This window comes from Oncorhynchus nerka, linkage group LG11 (genome assembly GCF_034236695.1).
Source record: "Oncorhynchus nerka isolate Pitt River linkage group LG11, Oner_Uvic_2.0, whole genome shotgun sequence".
NCBI lineage: Eukaryota > Metazoa > Chordata > Actinopteri > Salmoniformes > Salmonidae > Oncorhynchus > Oncorhynchus nerka.
The window spans coordinates 71,181,639-71,199,005 of record NC_088406.1 but is presented as its reverse complement, the minus strand read 5'-3'; the positions used below and the strand labels follow the sequence as shown (position 1 = coordinate 71,199,005).

General features: G+C 44.8%; 1 protein-coding gene across 2 annotated transcripts in view; it reads left to right on the top strand.

The window, feature by feature from the left end:
* Positions 1 to 17,367, top strand: part of LOC115145605 (FHF complex subunit HOOK-interacting protein 1A-like) — a 51,309-nt gene that overhangs the window by 30,387 nt on the left and 3,555 nt on the right. For both annotated transcript variants that reach the window (XM_065024901.1, XM_065024900.1), the window contains 9 exons: positions 908 to 1,219; positions 1,397 to 1,596; positions 1,689 to 1,860; positions 4,825 to 5,070; positions 5,217 to 5,384; positions 8,659 to 8,738; positions 9,517 to 9,719; positions 13,021 to 14,091; positions 14,447 to 14,625. In XM_065024901.1, the coding sequence (XP_064880973.1) occupies positions 908 to 1,219; positions 1,397 to 1,596; positions 1,689 to 1,860; positions 4,825 to 5,070; positions 5,217 to 5,384; positions 8,659 to 8,738; positions 9,517 to 9,719; positions 13,021 to 14,091; positions 14,447 to 14,625 (2,631 nt within the window). The remainder of the gene's footprint in view (positions 1 to 907; positions 1,220 to 1,396; positions 1,597 to 1,688; positions 1,861 to 4,824; positions 5,071 to 5,216; positions 5,385 to 8,658; positions 8,739 to 9,516; positions 9,720 to 13,020; positions 14,092 to 14,446; positions 14,626 to 17,367) is intronic.

The following is a 17,367-nucleotide window of genomic DNA, read 5'->3' as shown; positions in this document are numbered from 1 at the left end:
AGAACTTGCACAATTGGTGGCTGACTAAATACTTTTTTGCCCCACTGTACATATAGAGGACAAAACAGCCTTATACACTTTCATATCAAGCTGATTTACCATCAATATATTGATATTATGTGCATGTCACTGTCAGCGTTCATTTTGTTTATGGTTCACTGTCAATATAAATGCGATGTCACTTGATTTGTGGTTTTTCATTTACATTTCAGTACAGAATTCCACAGGCAACAGTGGGTTTGGAATATCACAAACCCAATTTATACACAATTGTAACTGCCTGGGCTTAAGATATTATATTGACATGACTCAGGCAAATGTAATCTTCGTAAAATCACAAACGATGCATCAGCTTTCCCCGATTTATTTCCCGTAGGACTTGAGTTGTATTCTCTCTCAATTCTTCCTCTTGTAATAGAGACTGTTGTGTTCATCTAGATCAATAAAGGCAGCAGCAGGCTGTCCGATGACGATTATTAACTGTCACTTATGAGTCCTCCCGAGAGAATATTACCAACATAACAAACCAACATGTTTCAGTCAATCTAATTTATCCTGAACATCATTGTAAGCACTTTGGCAGAGTCTGAGAGAGTTTGTCTTATACTCTGGTGTACATGCGATGAAATAACTTGCTAATTTGATTTCAACTGTTACGATGACAGTAGCAATGGCATACTGTAATAGCTTTGTGTCTCTATTGCGAGTTGATTTATTTAACCTTGGTCTATCGAGGTTATCGAATAAACTTCAAGTTGACCAAAGACAATATTCAGTTCACTGCGAGAACTATCTCATCTTATTTGATCTTCTTCCTTGTAAAATGAAGGTGAAATTATCACAGATATACAGGTACTATATTCATTTCTATGGACATAACCCTGTACCTTCTCCGTTGTCCCTTCAGGTGGTAAAGATCCTGGAGAAGCATGATCCTCTCCGCAGCAACACCAGCAGCAACATGGCTGCCCTTGGTGTCATCGGCCTCTCCAGCGGCGGCCCCATGCGTTTCGGCGGGCCCATCCCGGGGGACGAGGCCAGCGCGGTGCAGAACTACGTGGAACACATGCTGTTCCTGCTCATGGAGGAGGATGCCGGCCAGGCGGGAGCCATGGGACCCATCCTGGAGTTTGTGGTGATGGAGAACGTCATGGAGAGGCTCTTCCTGTGGAGCCTGAGACGACAGTTTACTGATGATATGAAACTGGAGCAACTCAAGGTAGGTGTAGAGGTTAGAGATGGTGGTCGGTAACTGGAGGGGGTTGAGGGGGGTTGAATCCCTGGTCTGACAGGGAAATCTGGCAGAGGGTGAGGAGGGTGTCTCGGGGGGATTGGGATTAAGGTAAAAGACACATCTCAGTAACAACTGACAATAAAGTAATCTCCTTCTTCTAAGATGTACGAGATGATTGTGGGCCAGGCGCGGCAGCCCTTACTGCACCACAAACCTGTGTTAAGACCCTTAATGATGCTCCTGTCGTCGTGCTCGGGGACAGCTGGCCCGGAGGTGGAGGCTGAGCTGGTGTCATTACTCAACCAACTGTGCTGTGTCCTGGCCAAGGACCAGTCTGTTCTGGAGCTCTTCTTCCATACCAGGTGAGCTTCTCGCCTTACAATGTAAAGCGCTTTGAGATACTGCAAAATCTCTCTAGAAATCTCATCAATTATTATGGTGATTATTATTACAGCGAGGACCAGGGGGCGGCCAACTTCCTGATCTTCTCCCTGCTGATCCCCTTCATCCACCGGGAGGGCCTGGTGGGCCAGCAGGCTCGGGACGCCCTGCTCCTCATCATGTCACTGTCTGCAGAGAACCAGCGCGTGGCCCAGCACATCGCAGAGAACACCTACTTTTGTCCGGTGAGGAGAGGTGTCTGTCTTTATGATACTGTTGTCTTGCTCCTTTTGGTCTCTTTCACGTTCTGTCTGTGATTTGTGACTCTCGTTTTATGGCTCTGTATTTCTGTTTCTTAGGTCTCACTGTCCCTTTGCTCTTCTCTTGTTCTCTTTGTTTAGACTTTGTCCTCCCCCTCTCTCTCCTCTCTCTATCTCCTCTGTATACATGTCATATGGATGATTGTTCTGCCCTTGACTCAATGTACTATTAACTCATTGTACCAACTACCAAACAAGTTCATATCCCTGACCTCTCTTTGTCCCCTGATAGGCGTATGATATTCATAGCCCAAATATGCTTAGCCTAATGTATGCAAATCAAATCAAATGTATTTATATAGCCCTTCGTACATCAGCTGATATCTCAAAGTGCTGTACAGAAACCCAGCCTAAAACCCCAAACAGCAAGCAATGCAGGTGTAGAAGCACGGTGGCTAGGAAAAACTCCCTAGAAAGGCCAAAACCTAGGAAGAAACCTAGAGAGGAACCAGGCTATGTGGGGTGGCCAGTCCTCTTCTGGCTGTGCCGGGTGGAGATTATAACAAAACATGGCCAAGATGTTCAAATGTTCATAAATGACCAGCATGGTCGAATAATAATAAGGCAGAACAGTTGAAACTGGAGCAGCAGCACGGTCAGATGGACTGGGGACAGCAAGGAGTCATCATGTCAGGTAGTCCTGGGGCATGGTCCTAGGGCTCAGGTCCTCCGAGAGAGAGAAAGAAAGAGAGAATTAGAGAGAGCATATGTGGGGTGGCCAGTCCTCTTCTGGCTGTGCCGGGTGGAGATTATAACAGAACATGGCCAAGATGTTCAAATGTTCATAAATGACCAGCATGGTCGAATAATAATAAGGCAGAACAGTTGAAACTGGAGCAGCAGCACAGCCAGGTGGACTGGGGACAGCAAGGAGTCATCATGTCAGGTAGTCCTGGGGCATGGTCCTAGGGCTCAGGTCCTCCGAGAGAGAGAAAGAAAGAGAGAAGGAGAGAATTAGAGAACGCACACCTAGATTCACACAGGACACCGAATAGGACAGGAGAAGTACTCCAGATATAACAAACTAACCCTAGCCCCCCGACACAAACTACTGCAGCATAAATACTGGAGGCTGCGACATATGCATAATGAAGCAGGTCGAGGGAGAGTGGCGCTGTTGTATGTTAAACGTGAGGTATTCATATGCTTTTGATAATGTAACAAGAAACACACCCATGTTATTAAAAGCCTAAACTCAGCCCAGCTGTAAAAATAATTTATACACATCTCAGACTGTATATTTAAATTGTAAACTATTTAAAAAATGGATGAACACTTAAGTCCATGATGATTATAAATTATATGAATCGATTTGCACTAGACTGATGTAGTAACTTTGACCTGTGTTGTTGATTAGAATAATTATCAAACCATGCCACCATCTTGATGCATTAGCTCACCAGGGAAATCACTTGCTTTTGGATGGTAACTCTTTATTTATTTTACCTTTATTTAACTAGGCAAGTCAGTTAAGAACAAATTCTTATTTTCAATGACGGCCTAGGAACAGTGGGTTAACTGCCTGTAACCTTCCAGTAACTAGTCCAACGCTCTAACCACTAGGCTACCCTGCTGCCCTAAATCACACAGCCATATGTCAATGCCCATTGTTATTGATGAAGCCGGGCAGCAGGTAAATCACCTAGAGGTAAATCAGCGGGTAACCTAGTGGTTAGAGCGTTGGGCCAGTAACCAAAAGGTTGCTGGATCGAATCCCTGAGCTGACAAGGTAAACATCTGTCGTTCTGCCTCTGAACAAGGCAGTTAACCCACTGTTCCCCGGTAGGCCGTCATTGTAAATAAGAATTTGTTCTTAACGGACTTGCCTAGTTAAATAAAAAATTTAAAAAATCACCCAGAGGTAAATCAACTAGAGGTCATTTTAGTAATGCTGCCTTTCTCCACTCGCTTTCAGCTTTGAGGGAGGGGGAAGGGGGATGAAGCTTCTTGTCCATTAAGCTCTCAAAGAAGCTGACCTATCACATGCATAGATTCACACACTAGTCGTTTGGATGTGAGACCATGAAGAGAAGCGACTTGGTAGATTTATAACATACAGTACAGCTCAAAGCATGGAAGGGGAAAACATCATTTATATCTGCGCCATAAACACCACTAAGAGTGAAGCCAGAGCGAACACATAAATGCATAAAAGTCATTTGTGCCACACTCTTCCCCACTCATAATTAATGTATGTTGCTCAATGCTCATATTTAATCTATACTATAAACCATTAGCTATAACTCTCTAAAGTGTAATCCTCAATGCACCAGTCTGCCCTTCTGAATGTTTTTACAGTATCCCCCACAGAACACTTGTCCTGTTGCGATTAGTATCTTCACTATCAAACACTTCAGTTAAGCCGTTGTGGACTGACTATCTAGCTTGGCAGTGCTTAAACAGTGTCAACAGAATGTGTTTCAATCTCACCTGTACCGTGGAGAGACTGTACAGGCTGCATGGACGATAACCAGTTATGTTACAGTATTTGACGTAACTGCACAGCAGGAGTAGGCTACAATACCTCTTTGTCACAGGATTACCTGCCTAGCTTCCTACTGCCTGGATAAGCCAATGGAGAGACAGGGATATACCTGTACCAGGAAGTCAGAACAGAGGCCCATTCAGTTCCCTGGTTTAGAGGCATCGCTCTATCCTGCCAAGGCATTTGAGCCCTTTGTGCAAAGTCATGGATAGTTATCTTTCACATGCACAAAAGGAAACTCATGCAAAGATGAAAGGAAACACACAATAATATTAGATCCTAGTTATTCCCAGCAACATGGTCGCGTGATACCAGACCACAGTGTACAGTTTATATGGTGTAAGTAAGCAATAGCCTACTGGAAGAGGTTCCACTAAATGTGTCCCTCTCTCCCCCTCCTCTAGGTGCTGGCCACGGGGCTGAGCGGTCTCTACTCGTCTCTGCCCACCAAGCTGGAGGTGCCCGGTGAGGAGTGGCACTGCCTCCACAGAGAGGACTGGCTACAGATGCCCACCCTGGTCCAGTTCCTCAACTCACTGGAGTTCTGCAATGCAGTCATTCAGGTGGCTCACCCCAGCATCAGGGACCAGCTGGTCAGCTACATCTACAATGGCTTTCTGGTGCCTGTGTTGGCACCGGCCCTCCACAAGGTCAGTATAAACACAGCATGGATCGCACAGTATTATGTCCACCATTCCAGATCAATGTCAGACCAGTCACTACTTCCAGGAAGATTGGATGGAAGGATGCAGCGTATTTATATCCAGCCTACTGATGGTTGTGTGTTTCTCTCTAGCTGACCCTGGAGGAGGTGATGACTACCACGGCCTATCTGGACCTGTTCGTACGGTCGGTGTCAGAGCCGATCCTGCTGCAGACCTTCCTCTCCTTCATCCTCCTCCACCGCCACGAGAACGTTCACATCCTGGACACGCTGGTCAGCCGCATCAACACACCCTTCCAGGTAACGTCCATATCCTGGACACGCTGGTCAGCCGCATCAACACACCCTTCCAGGTAACGTCCATATCCTGGACACGCTGGTCAGCCGCATCAACACACCCTTCCAGGTAATGTCCACATCCTGGACACTCTGGTCAGCCGCATCAACACACCCTTCCAGGTAACGTCCACATCCTGGACACGCTGATCAGCCGCATCAACACACCCTTCCAGGTAACGTCCACATCCTGGACACTCTGGTCAGCCGCATCAACACACCCTTCCAGGTAAAGTCCACATCCTGGACACTCTGGTCAGCCACATCAACACACCCTTCCAGGTAACGTCCACATCCTGGACACGCTGGTCAGCCGCATCAACACACCCTTCTAGGTAATGTCCACATCCTGGACACTCTGGTCAGCCGCATCAACACACCCTTCCAGGTAACGTCCACATCCTGGACACTCTGGTCAGCCGCATCAACACACCCTTCCAGGTAACGTCCATATCCTGGACACGCTGGTCAGCCGCATCAACACACCCTTCCAGGTAATGTCCACATCCTGGACACTCTGGTCAGCCGCATCAACACACCCTTCCAGGTAACGTCCACATCCTGGACACGCTGGTCAGCCGCATCAACACACCCTTCCAGGTAACGTCCACATCCTGGACACGCTGGTCAACCTCATCAACACACCCTTCCAGGTAACGTTCACATCCTAGACACGCTGGTCAGCCGCATCAACACACCCTTCCAGGTAACGTTCACATCCTGGACAAGCTGGTCAGCCGCATCAACACACCCTTCCAGGTAACGCCCACATCCTGAACACGCTGGTCAGCCGCATCAACACACCCTTCCAGGTAACGTCCACATCCTGGACACTCTGGTCAGCCGCATCGACACACCAGGTACGGGAGGGAGTCTGCAGGCTGAAGCACCTGCTCAGCACATATGTCAACATCCCTTTTCAGATCCGGGAGCCTTGTGCTAGCACTCACAAATACACAACCTAGAGTCTCCTAATAACACTTAGTAAATAGCCAGGCCTCCTCAACCTGACATAAATTAGATCCTTCAGAAAGTTGTCTGTGAATCTTGCTGCTATGCTGTGTGAGTCATGTTTAAAATAACTGAGACTTGTTTTGGAGATAAATAGTTTCCCCAGAGGCCGTTTCCTAATAATTTAAACAAATATTTAAAATGTCAGTATCAAAGACAGCAGATTGTTGCCATGGCAATGCGCAATAACTATCTAATTAGTCGTTGGACTCATGATACAAGGCAAGTAAATATTAGGAAATGTAATGTCTAGTTCAAACAGGGGGAATTGCTGGAAAGGCTTCATTCATTAACATCAAACAGAGGCTTGTCAATTGAAACGTTCAAGTGCTCTCTTCACAGGACTACTCAACTGTGAAAAACGCTCTTGGGCTGATTTGTACTCTACAGGGTAGAAAACAACACTTCTGATACCTGCAGCCCATTTAACATTGATGGTTTTGAAAAGGACAACACAGAGTTACGCATGGAATAAACAAATGTACAGTCAATAACACAATAGAAAAAGTATATATACACTGTGTGCAAATGGCGTAAGGAGGTATGGCAATAAATAGGCCATAGTAGCGAAGTAATTACAATTTATCAAATTAACACTGGAGTGATAGATGTGCAGATGAGGGTGTGCAAGTCGAAATGCTGGTGTTCAAAAGAGTAAAAAAGTAAAAAACAATATGGGGATGAGGTAGGTAGATTGGATGGGCTATTTACATATGGGCTGTGTACAGCTGCAGCGATCGGTAAGCTGCTCTGACAGCTGATGCGTAAAGTTAGTGAGGGAGATATAAGTCTCCAGCTTCAGTGATTTTTGCAATTTGTTCCAGTCATTGGCAGCAGAGAACTGGAAGGAAAGGCGGCCAAAGGGGGTGTTGGCTATGGGGATGACCAGTGAGATATACCTGCTGGAGTGCGTGCTACGGGTAGGTGTTGTTATTGTGACCAGTGAGCAGAGATAAAGCGGAGCTTTACATAGCAAAGACTTATAGAGGACCTGGAGCCAGTGGGTCTGGCGACGAATATGTAGCGAGGGCCAGCCGATGAGAGCATACAGGTCGCAGTGGTGGGTGGTATATGGGGCTTTGGTGACAAAACGGATGGCACTGTGATAGACTGCATCCAGTTTGCTGAGTAGAATGTTGGAGGCTATTTTGTAAATGACAGCCAAAGTCTAGGATCGGTAGGATAGTCAGTTTTTCGAGGGTATGTTTGGCAGCATGAGTGAAGGAGGCTTTTTGCGAAATAGGAAGCCGATTCTAGATTTGATATTGGATTGGAGATGTTTAATATGAGTCTGGAAGGAGAGTTTACAGTCTAACCAGACACCTAGGTATTTGTAGTTGTCCACATATTCTAAGTCAGAACTGTCCAGAGTAGTGAAGCTAGTCGGGCAGGCGGGCAGCGATCGGTTGAAAAGCATGCATTTAGTTTTACTAGCGTTTAAGAGCAGTTGGAGGCCACGGAAGGAGTGTTGTATGGCATTGAAGCTCGTTTGGAGGTTTGTTAACACAGTGTCCAATGAATGGCCAGATGTATACAGAGTGGTGTTGTCTGCGTAGAGGTGGATCAGGGAATCACCCGCAGCAAGAGCGACATCGTTGATATATACAGAGAAAAGAGTCGGCCCGAGAATTGAACCCTGTGGTACCCCCATAGAGACTTTCAGAGGTCCGGACAACAGGCCCTCTGATTTGACACACGGAACTTTATCTGAGAAGAAGTTGGTGAACCTGGCGAGGCAGTCATTTGAGAGGCCAAGGCTATTGAGTCTGCTGATAAGAATGCGGTGATTGACAGAGTCGAAAGCGTTGGCCAGGTCGACTCACTCTTGGTGAGTTGCCCCATTCCAAACCCTCAAATGGACAGACATTTCCTTACTCTTATCATTATTCAGCTGTCAGCAACTCCGACAGATAGGCATACACCTGTTTCCACACAATCCAACCTAATCAAGACATACACCATGCCTAAAATATAACACAATAAGGACATAGGGGCAGTATTAGCTGGTTACATGCCATACTAAGCAAGTATCATCAAAAGCTGTGACTTCAGGCTGTCCATGGTCACTCTGCAACATTTAAACAGGTATGATGCCACGCGCCACAGGCAGCCATTTTGAAATTCAGCCTTGGTAATCTCTTACTTGTTAATCCAGCCTTGTGATGTATTCCGGTCCTCTGAGACCTTTGTTTCATCTTGTGATGCTTATCTTCTTGGTGTTTTCCAGCTGGGTACTGTGTCTCTGGCGCTGTTCCAGACTCTCATTGGACTGTACTGTGAGGATGTGATGCTGCAGCTCATCTTGAGGTGAGTGGGTGGGGCCTGTTCTATGTTCATGATGATATTATATGGAACATTTGGGGTGTCGGATGTCTTTCTTTGTGTACCTAGTTTTTTTTTTTTTTTTCAATTTCGTGGTATCCAATTGTTAGTAATTACTATCTTGTCTCATCGCTACAACTCCCGTACGAGCTCGGGAGAGACGAAGGTCGAAAGCCATGCGTCCTCCGAAACACAACCCAACCAAGCCACACTGCTTCTTAACACAGCACGCATCCAACCCGGAAGCCAGCCGCACCAATGTGTCGGAGGAAACACCGTGCACCTGGCGACCTTGGTTAGCGTGCACTGCGCCCGGCCCACCACAGGAGTTGCTGGTGTGCAATGAGACAAGGATATCCCTACCGGCCAAACCCTCCCTAACCCGGACAACGCTAGGCCAATTGTGCGTCGCCCCATGGACCTCCCGGTCGAGGCCGGCTGCGACAGAGCCTGGGCACGAACCCAGAGTCTCTGGTGGCTCAGCTAGCGCTGCGATGCAGTGCCCTAGACCACTGCGCCACCCGGGAGGCCGTGTATACCTAGTTGATGTGTACACACACTTACAAATTTAGTTTCCCAGAGCTGATTGGTTTACGATGTGATGAGACCTTACTCCGCTTTACTCCTTAACACCCAAACACCGACCTATCTGCATTTCTTGGTACAACCATAAACCCCCGTCCTCCTCCTAACCCAAGTCTCAGTTCCCCCTGCTGGGGCTCCCTAACAGGATCTACCCCCCCCCCCTCCTCTGGTTCTCCAGGTACCTGATCCCCTGTAATCACATGATGCTGAGCCAGAGACGTGTGGTGAAGGAGAGAGACTTCTACTCTGTGTCGGCCGCTAAGATCCTGGCACTCACACCCTCCTGCTGCTCCCCCGAACACAGCCCCCCACCTCTCAGACAGCTGGACTCCATCCTCTGGTCAAAGGGTACAGACAACAGTCCTAACACTGGCACCATGGGTAAGATAGGTTCACTGGTGATTTCTAGCTGGTTCTGTACTTTATATATGCCTATCACTAGGACAAGACAGTGTAAATTGCCACATGCAGAAGTAAAGTGGAATTAACCCCCTATTTAACCAGTTGCTTTCTATTTGAAGGTGATCTTTTGAATGCCTCAATGATTCTCAGAGAATAAACTGTTACTTCTGAAGGATTTTAACAATGGGTTTCATTATTATAGGTCGAGAGATAGACAATCTAGTTTCCTTTGTTTCAAGTGGCCTGAATATTTGTGTTTGGGATTTTAGGCCATGTGCTGCAGCTTAGTCTGAGTAGACGAAACGAATTAAGATCACATTTGATCCTAATCTGATTCACACTTCCCTCTCTTCTGTATTCACAATCGCAACTTCAATGAGCTCTACGCTAAGCCAAAATCTCCAACACACAAAAAGTTCCTTCACTGAGTTGCGACTAGTCATAACATTGTTGGTGGCGAGCGCTTTGACCTAATTTGTGGAGGTGGTATTTACCTAAAACCAACAAAACACAAACCACACAGCCAAAATGTTTGATGTTTGAACTGTCTAGATATCCATGATACAGCCCATCACCTTGGAAAGTTATATATATATACACTGCTCAAAAAAATAAAGGGAACACTTAAACTAGCAATCCCGGATCCGGGAGCGTAATCATAGCCTCAAACGAATTAGCATAACGCAGCGGATATAAATACCCCTAGAAAATGTTCCTATTCATGAAAATCACAAATTAAATATATTGAGACACAGCTTAGCCTTTTGTTAATCACACTGTCATCTCAGATTTTCAAAATATGCTTTACAGCCAACGCTAGACAAGCATTTGTGTAAGTTTATCATGGCATAATGCTATGCTAGGCTCTGCTGGCAGCAGGCAACATTTTCACGAAAATAAGAAAAGCAATCAAATTAAATAATTTACCTTTGAAGAACTTCGGATGTTTTCACTCAGGAGACTCCCAGTTAGATAGCAAATGTTCCTTTTTTCCAAAAATATTATTTTTGTAGGCGCTCCCGTTTGTTCATCATGCTTGGCTGAGAAATCGACCGGAAAATGCTATCACTACAACGCCAAACTTTTTTCCAAATTAGCTCCATAATATCGACAGAAACATGGCAAACGTTGTTTAGAATCAATCCTCAAGGTGTTTTTAAACATATCTATTCGATAATTATTTTCCGCCCATTTGCTCGGACAAACATGGTCCGTCCCGTGGCTGAATGTAGTTTCCTATCCCTGTAGTAGAACATGTTCTATTGATATTCCTATCCCCATAGTAGAACATGTTATATTGATAATGCATTATTCCTATCCCCTTAGTAGAACATGTTCTATTGATAATGCATTATTCCTATCCCCATAGTAGAACATGTTCTATTGATAATGCATTATTCCTATCCCCATAGTAGAACATGTTCTATTGATAATGCATTATTCCTATCCCCATAGTAGAACATGTTCTATTGATAATGCATTATTCCTATCCCCATAGTAGAACATGTTCTATTGATAATGCATTATTCATATCCCCATAGTAGAACATGTTCTATCGATAATGCATTATTCCTATCCCCGTAGTAGAACATGTTCTATCGATAATGCATTATTCCTATCCCCGTAGTAGAACACGTTCTATTGATAATGCATTATTCCTATCCCTGTAGTAGAACACATTCTATTGATAATGCATTATTCCTATCCCCGTAGTAGAACGTGTTCTATTGATAATGCATTATTCCTATCCCCGTTGTAGAACACATTCTATTGATAATTGCATTATTCCTATCCCCGTAGTAGAACGTGTTCTATTGATAATGCATTATTCCTATCCCCGTAGTAGAACGCGTTCTATTGATAATGCATTATTCCTATCCCCGTAGTAGAACACATTCTATTGATAATGCATTATTCCTATCCCCGTAGTAGAACACATTCTATTGATAATGCATTATTCCTATCCCCGTAGTAGAACACATTCTATTGATAATGCATTATTCCTATCCCCGTAGTAGAACGTGTTCTATTGATAATGCATTATTCATATCCCCGTAGTAGAACACATTCTATTGATAATGCATTATTCCTATCCCCGTAGTACAACATGTTCTATTGATAATGCATTATTCCTATCCCCGTAGTAGAACGTCACCCCGCTCCTCCGCTCTCTCCACTGGCTTCCAGTTGAAGCTCGCATCCGCTACAAGACCATGGTGCTTGCCTACTGAGCTGTGAGGGGAACGGCACCTCAGTACCTCCAGGCTCTGATCAGGCCCTACACCCAAACAAGGGCACTGCGTTCATCCACCTCTGGCCTGCTCGCCTCCCTACCACTGAGGAAGTACAGTTCCCGCGCAGCCCAGTCAAAACTGTTCGCTGCTCTGGCCCCCCAATGGTGGAACAAACTCCCTCACGACGCCAGGACAGCGGAGTCAATCACCACCTTCCGGAGACACCTGAAACCCCACCTCTTTCAGGAATACCTAGGATAGGATAAAGTAATCCTTCTCACCCCCCTTAAAAGATTTAGATGCACTATTGTAAAGTGGCTGTTCCACTGGATGTCTTAAGGTGAACGCACCAATTTGTAAGTCGCTCTGGATAAGAGCGTCTGCTAAATGACTTAAATGTAAATGTAAATGTAGAACGTGTTCTATTGATAATGCATTATTCCTATCCCCGTAGTAGAATGTGTTCTATTGATAATGCATTATTCCTATCCCCGTAGTAGAACACATTCTATTGACAATGCATTATTCCTATCCCCGTAGTAGAACGTGTTCTATTGATAATGCATTATTCCTATCCATTTACTATTCCTTATTAAGAGTCATTCAAACATCCATCAGTTATGGTTCTGTATGATTTTTACATGAAGTCTCATGTTGTCAGATTAATAACATAAGAGGCCTTATTAGAAAGTGTTTTTATCAACTCATTAAATCTCAATTAAATCAGTTTAGCCTCCTGTGGTTAATTGTCAACGTCATTAGTTCTGCTGTGCGTGAATTCAGCGCGCATGCAGCGCAGTGTGTCAGCCAGGATTAGTTATATCATTTATCGCACTGACTTGTTCTGTTTCCTGTCTGCCTGTCTGTCTCTGTCTCTCTCTCTCTCTCTCTCTCTCTCTCTCTCTCTTTGTCTGTCTCGGTCTGTCTCACTGTTTGTCTGTCTCTCTGTCTGTGTCTGTCTCTCTGTGTGTCTGTGTCTCTCTGTCTATCACTGTTAGATCCATTACTGACTTGTAGTGCTCCCTGTCTTTCTGTCTGTTTTTCAGAGACCGAGAAGTCCTTTTTGGAGGAGGATGGCTCGGGCTACTCCTGCGTCATCGGCTCTGAGATCTACCTGGACGTCAACTACCTGCACTACCTTTACAATGCCCGCCTGGGCATCAGCAGCTGCACCCGGGCCTGCCAGGTGTGGTCAGCCCCCTACGATGGAGAGGACCCCCCTCCAGAGGAGTACCAACCCAGTGCCCTGGAGGAGGCTGGGGCCAGGGGACGCCAAGCCCAGACAGTCAACCCCAAGAGGTCACATCCACATCCACGGCCTCGTCCCCCCTGCCCGCCCCAGACCACAGACCCAGCCCCTACTAATCAACTAGAGCTGGAGTGGGACGATAGTTATGATGCCGGTCCGGTGGTGTCCCCCGAGGCTGCTACTGCTGAGAGTAGTAGACCTCCACAGCTGCCTGCAGCCGAGCCGCCCAAACACATCCAGGAGATGAGGAGGACTGCCATCATGCTGGTTAAGGGTTCCTACATCGAGGAGTCCGACTTCCAGGATGATGTCATGGTCTACGACCTTGTGGCAAAGAAGGACGCCCGCGATACTGTGGATCGCCGCAGACCCAGCAGGGAGACACTACCGGAATCTGAAATGGACTCAGAATTTAACCTTGAGGAGGACCATTTCAAAGTATCCAGTCTACAGGAGAAGGATGAGGTCCCCCTCAGCAATGGCCTGAGTCTTCCACTCCATCCCACCAACTTGGAGGTCAATAGCTCGGAGGTCACAAAGGGGTCAAAGGAGGTCAAAGCTCATGTTGCGGACCACAACTCCAACCTCCAGAGCCCCTTGGCTACTGAGGTGGGGGACGACCTCATGGGTCAGTACGAGGAGCTGATTCGTACGCTGGGCAGCGACGAGGCCGGGACTGGGGGGAGCAGCCCTGTGAAAACGGTGGACAAAGAGTTCCGGAATCCTGTTGTCACCCCCATGGAGGAGGACGAGGTGGACTTCAGCTCCTTCTCTGTGGATACGCCTGAGCTGGAGAAGCCGCACTCATCCCTGTTTGGGACCAAGCTCCGCAGTGGGAGCACTAGGAGTCATTCTGTGCCTTTTACAGGTAAGATAAAACAACACACTCAGAAATAAAAGCCTTAACTTTTGTACAATATCTTCACCAGGTTTGAAGGTCAGCTCTCTAACACGTGTCAAGAATTTGCTGAAGAATCACAATGTGGTTATCTTACAATGCATTTGACTCATAGCGAGAGAGAGAGAGAGACTTTACTCAGACTGTCAAACCTGGTTAAATAACCAGCCTTTAAGTAAGACAGATAAAACTTCAGTCTGAGTAAAGTCTCTCTCTCTCTTCCTGTGTAGATTGAAGTATTATCTGCCTTACTTTAAGGCTTGTTCTTGATCTTTAACCAGGTTTGACAATCTGAGTGAAGACTCTCTTTCGGCTCTTCCTGTAGGGCCATTTGTCAGTGTGCTGTTGTCACGTCTGGAGAACATGCTGGATAACTCTCTCCATGTCAACCTCCTGCTGACTGGTATACTGGCCCAGCTGGCTGCCTACCCCCAGCCCCTGCTGCAATCTTTCCTCCTCAACACCAACATGGTGTTCCAGCCCAGCGTGCGCTCACTCTATCAGGTACAGATAGTGTGTGTGTGTGTGCGCGACTGTCACCAGCCCAGTGTCCACTCCCGCTCCTAGATTCCATTAATTCTGTCAGTCTGTCTGTCCATCTATCTCTGACTATGTTTTGACTTTCAGTCTATCTATATCCTTTGTTCTCTCTCATTGACTTTGAGGCAGAGATGGACACAGTCCTACTGTTAAGATACTCCTCATAGACACTGCAATGCACGCCTACTCAAAAGAGAGACAACTCTCTAAGTAAACATTTCACTCTGCTCCATTTAGTAAGCATTAGAGGTGTAAAAACATTCCCCCAAAAAACTGTTTGCTTTTCTCTCTCACTGCTCTAAGCTGTTTAAACCTCTGGAGACTCATGAAACAACCAGAAAACCTGTTAGAAGTTCGAGAGGAGGGATCCGTTATGAATAGTATTAATTAGAGAGGAGATTATGAATACTATGTAGTTTCCCAAATGGAACCTTATTCCCAATATAGTGCACTACTTTTAACCAGAGCCTTATGGACCCGGGGTAAAAGTAGTGCACTATATAGGTGATAGGGTGCCATTTAGGACACAACCATGAGCTGGCGTACACTTTATGTGGCAATGAAAACAGAGTTCAAAATGGCTGTGAAACAAGTCTAGTGAGACTTTAACACAGTGTTTTTCTCTCCTGTCGGCTGATTCATGCATAATTGAATAGAGCATGTGTAAACAAGTAAATCAAAATGGAATGGGGCCGTTTGAAAGCTCGCATTAAAGGGAATGTTTGGATGGGAATGAAAGGGGATGGCGAGTTGTTGACGTACAAACACTGGGCACTTCATTTTCATTAGGGTCCAGATTAAAAGAGGTGGATTGTTTGTCATGGAGATGAATACGGTTTGGTTCTCTCATCATCAGCGTGTCTTGTCTTGTTTAATGTCCTTGTTTTGTCTGGTTTATGCCTCTGGTTTTATTTTCAATCGTGTGATATGCTTTTATGCAAAAGCTACCCGTTTTACACCTGATAGTGTGTATAGCAATACTTTTGGCATCAAGTACGCGAAGCCTGTTGGCTTAATTCCGTCAAAACAAATGTACACTTTCTTTGATAAAGCGTCTTGCGCTGTGGAAATTCAACGATCGCATTCATTTTTCTCAATACAATGTTTTATGTGTGCAAAAAAACGAAACAATTCAGCATGGTGATCTCATTGATCCACCATCTTGTTTCAAGGTAAGCTCGCGAGATCAGAATAGCCGAACGAGACTACCTCATTGTAGCTTTGATATTTATCCTGTTATCCTGTACTTTATGTGCTCTGGCAGCTACAGTGCCTTCAGAAAGTATTCACACCCCTTGACTTTTTCCACATTCTGATGTGTTACAGCCTGAATTTAAAATAGATTTAATTTAGACTTTTGTGTCACTAATCTACACAAAATACCCCATAATATCAAAGTGAAATTTTGTTAGTAGAACGTTTTTGAAATGTAATAAAAAATGAAATGCTGAAATGTATTGTCTAAGTATTCAACCCCTTTGTTATGGCAAACCTAAGTAAGTTCAGGAGTAAAAATGTGCTTAACAAATCACATAAATTGAATGGACTCATTCTGTGTTCAATAATAGTGGTTAACTGGATTTCAGAATGACTACCCCAAACATACAATTATCTGTAAGGTCCCTCAATCAAGTAATACATTTCAAGCACAGATTCAAAGACCAGGGAGGTTTTTCAATGCCCCGCAAAGAAGGGCATTGATTGGTAGATAAAAAAATTAAAAAGCAAACGCTGAATATTCCTTTGGGCATGGTGACACCCAGTCATTACAAAGATACAGGTGTCCTTCCTAACTCATTTGCCGGAGAGGAAGGAAACTGCTCAGGGATTTCACCATGAGGCCAATGATGATTTTAAAACGGTTACAGAGTTTAATGGCTGTGTAATGAGAAAGCTGAGAATAGATCAACAACATTGTAGTTACTCCACCATACTAACCTAACCTAAATGAAAGAAGGAAGCCTGAACAGAATAAAAAATATTCCAAAACATGCATTCTGTTTGCAACAAGACACTTAAGTAATAATGCAAAGCATGAAGCAAAGAAAATAACTTTTTTTGCCCTGAATACAAAGCTTTGTTTGGGACAAATTCAACACAACACATGACTGATTACCACTCTTCATATTTTCAAACATGGTGTTGGCTGCATCATGTTATGGGAATGCTTGTCATCGGCAAGGACAAAGGAGTTTTTTAGGATAAAAATAAATGGAATACAGCTAAGCACAGGCAAAGTCCTAGAGGAAAACCTGATTCAGTCTTCTTTCCAACAGACACTGGAAGACTAATTCACCTTTCAGCAGGAAAATAACCTAAAACACAAGGCCATATTTATACTGCCGTTGCTTACCAAGAGGACATTGAATGTTCCTGAATGGCCGAGTTACAGTTTTAACTTAAATCGGTTTGAAAATCTATGGCTAAGACTTGAAAATGGCTTTCTAGCAATGATCAACAACCAACTTGACAGAGCTTGAATAATATCTTGAATAATAATGGGCAAATATTGTACAATTCAGCTATGCAAAGCTCTTAGAGATTTACCCAGAAAGACTCACAACTGTAATCACTGCCAAAGGTGATTCTAACACGTATTGTCTCAGTGGGTGAATAATTATCTAATCAAGATGTATTAGTGTTTTATTTGTCATAAATGTTTTAATAAATGTTCAAATTTTTCTTCCACTTTGACAGAGTATTTGG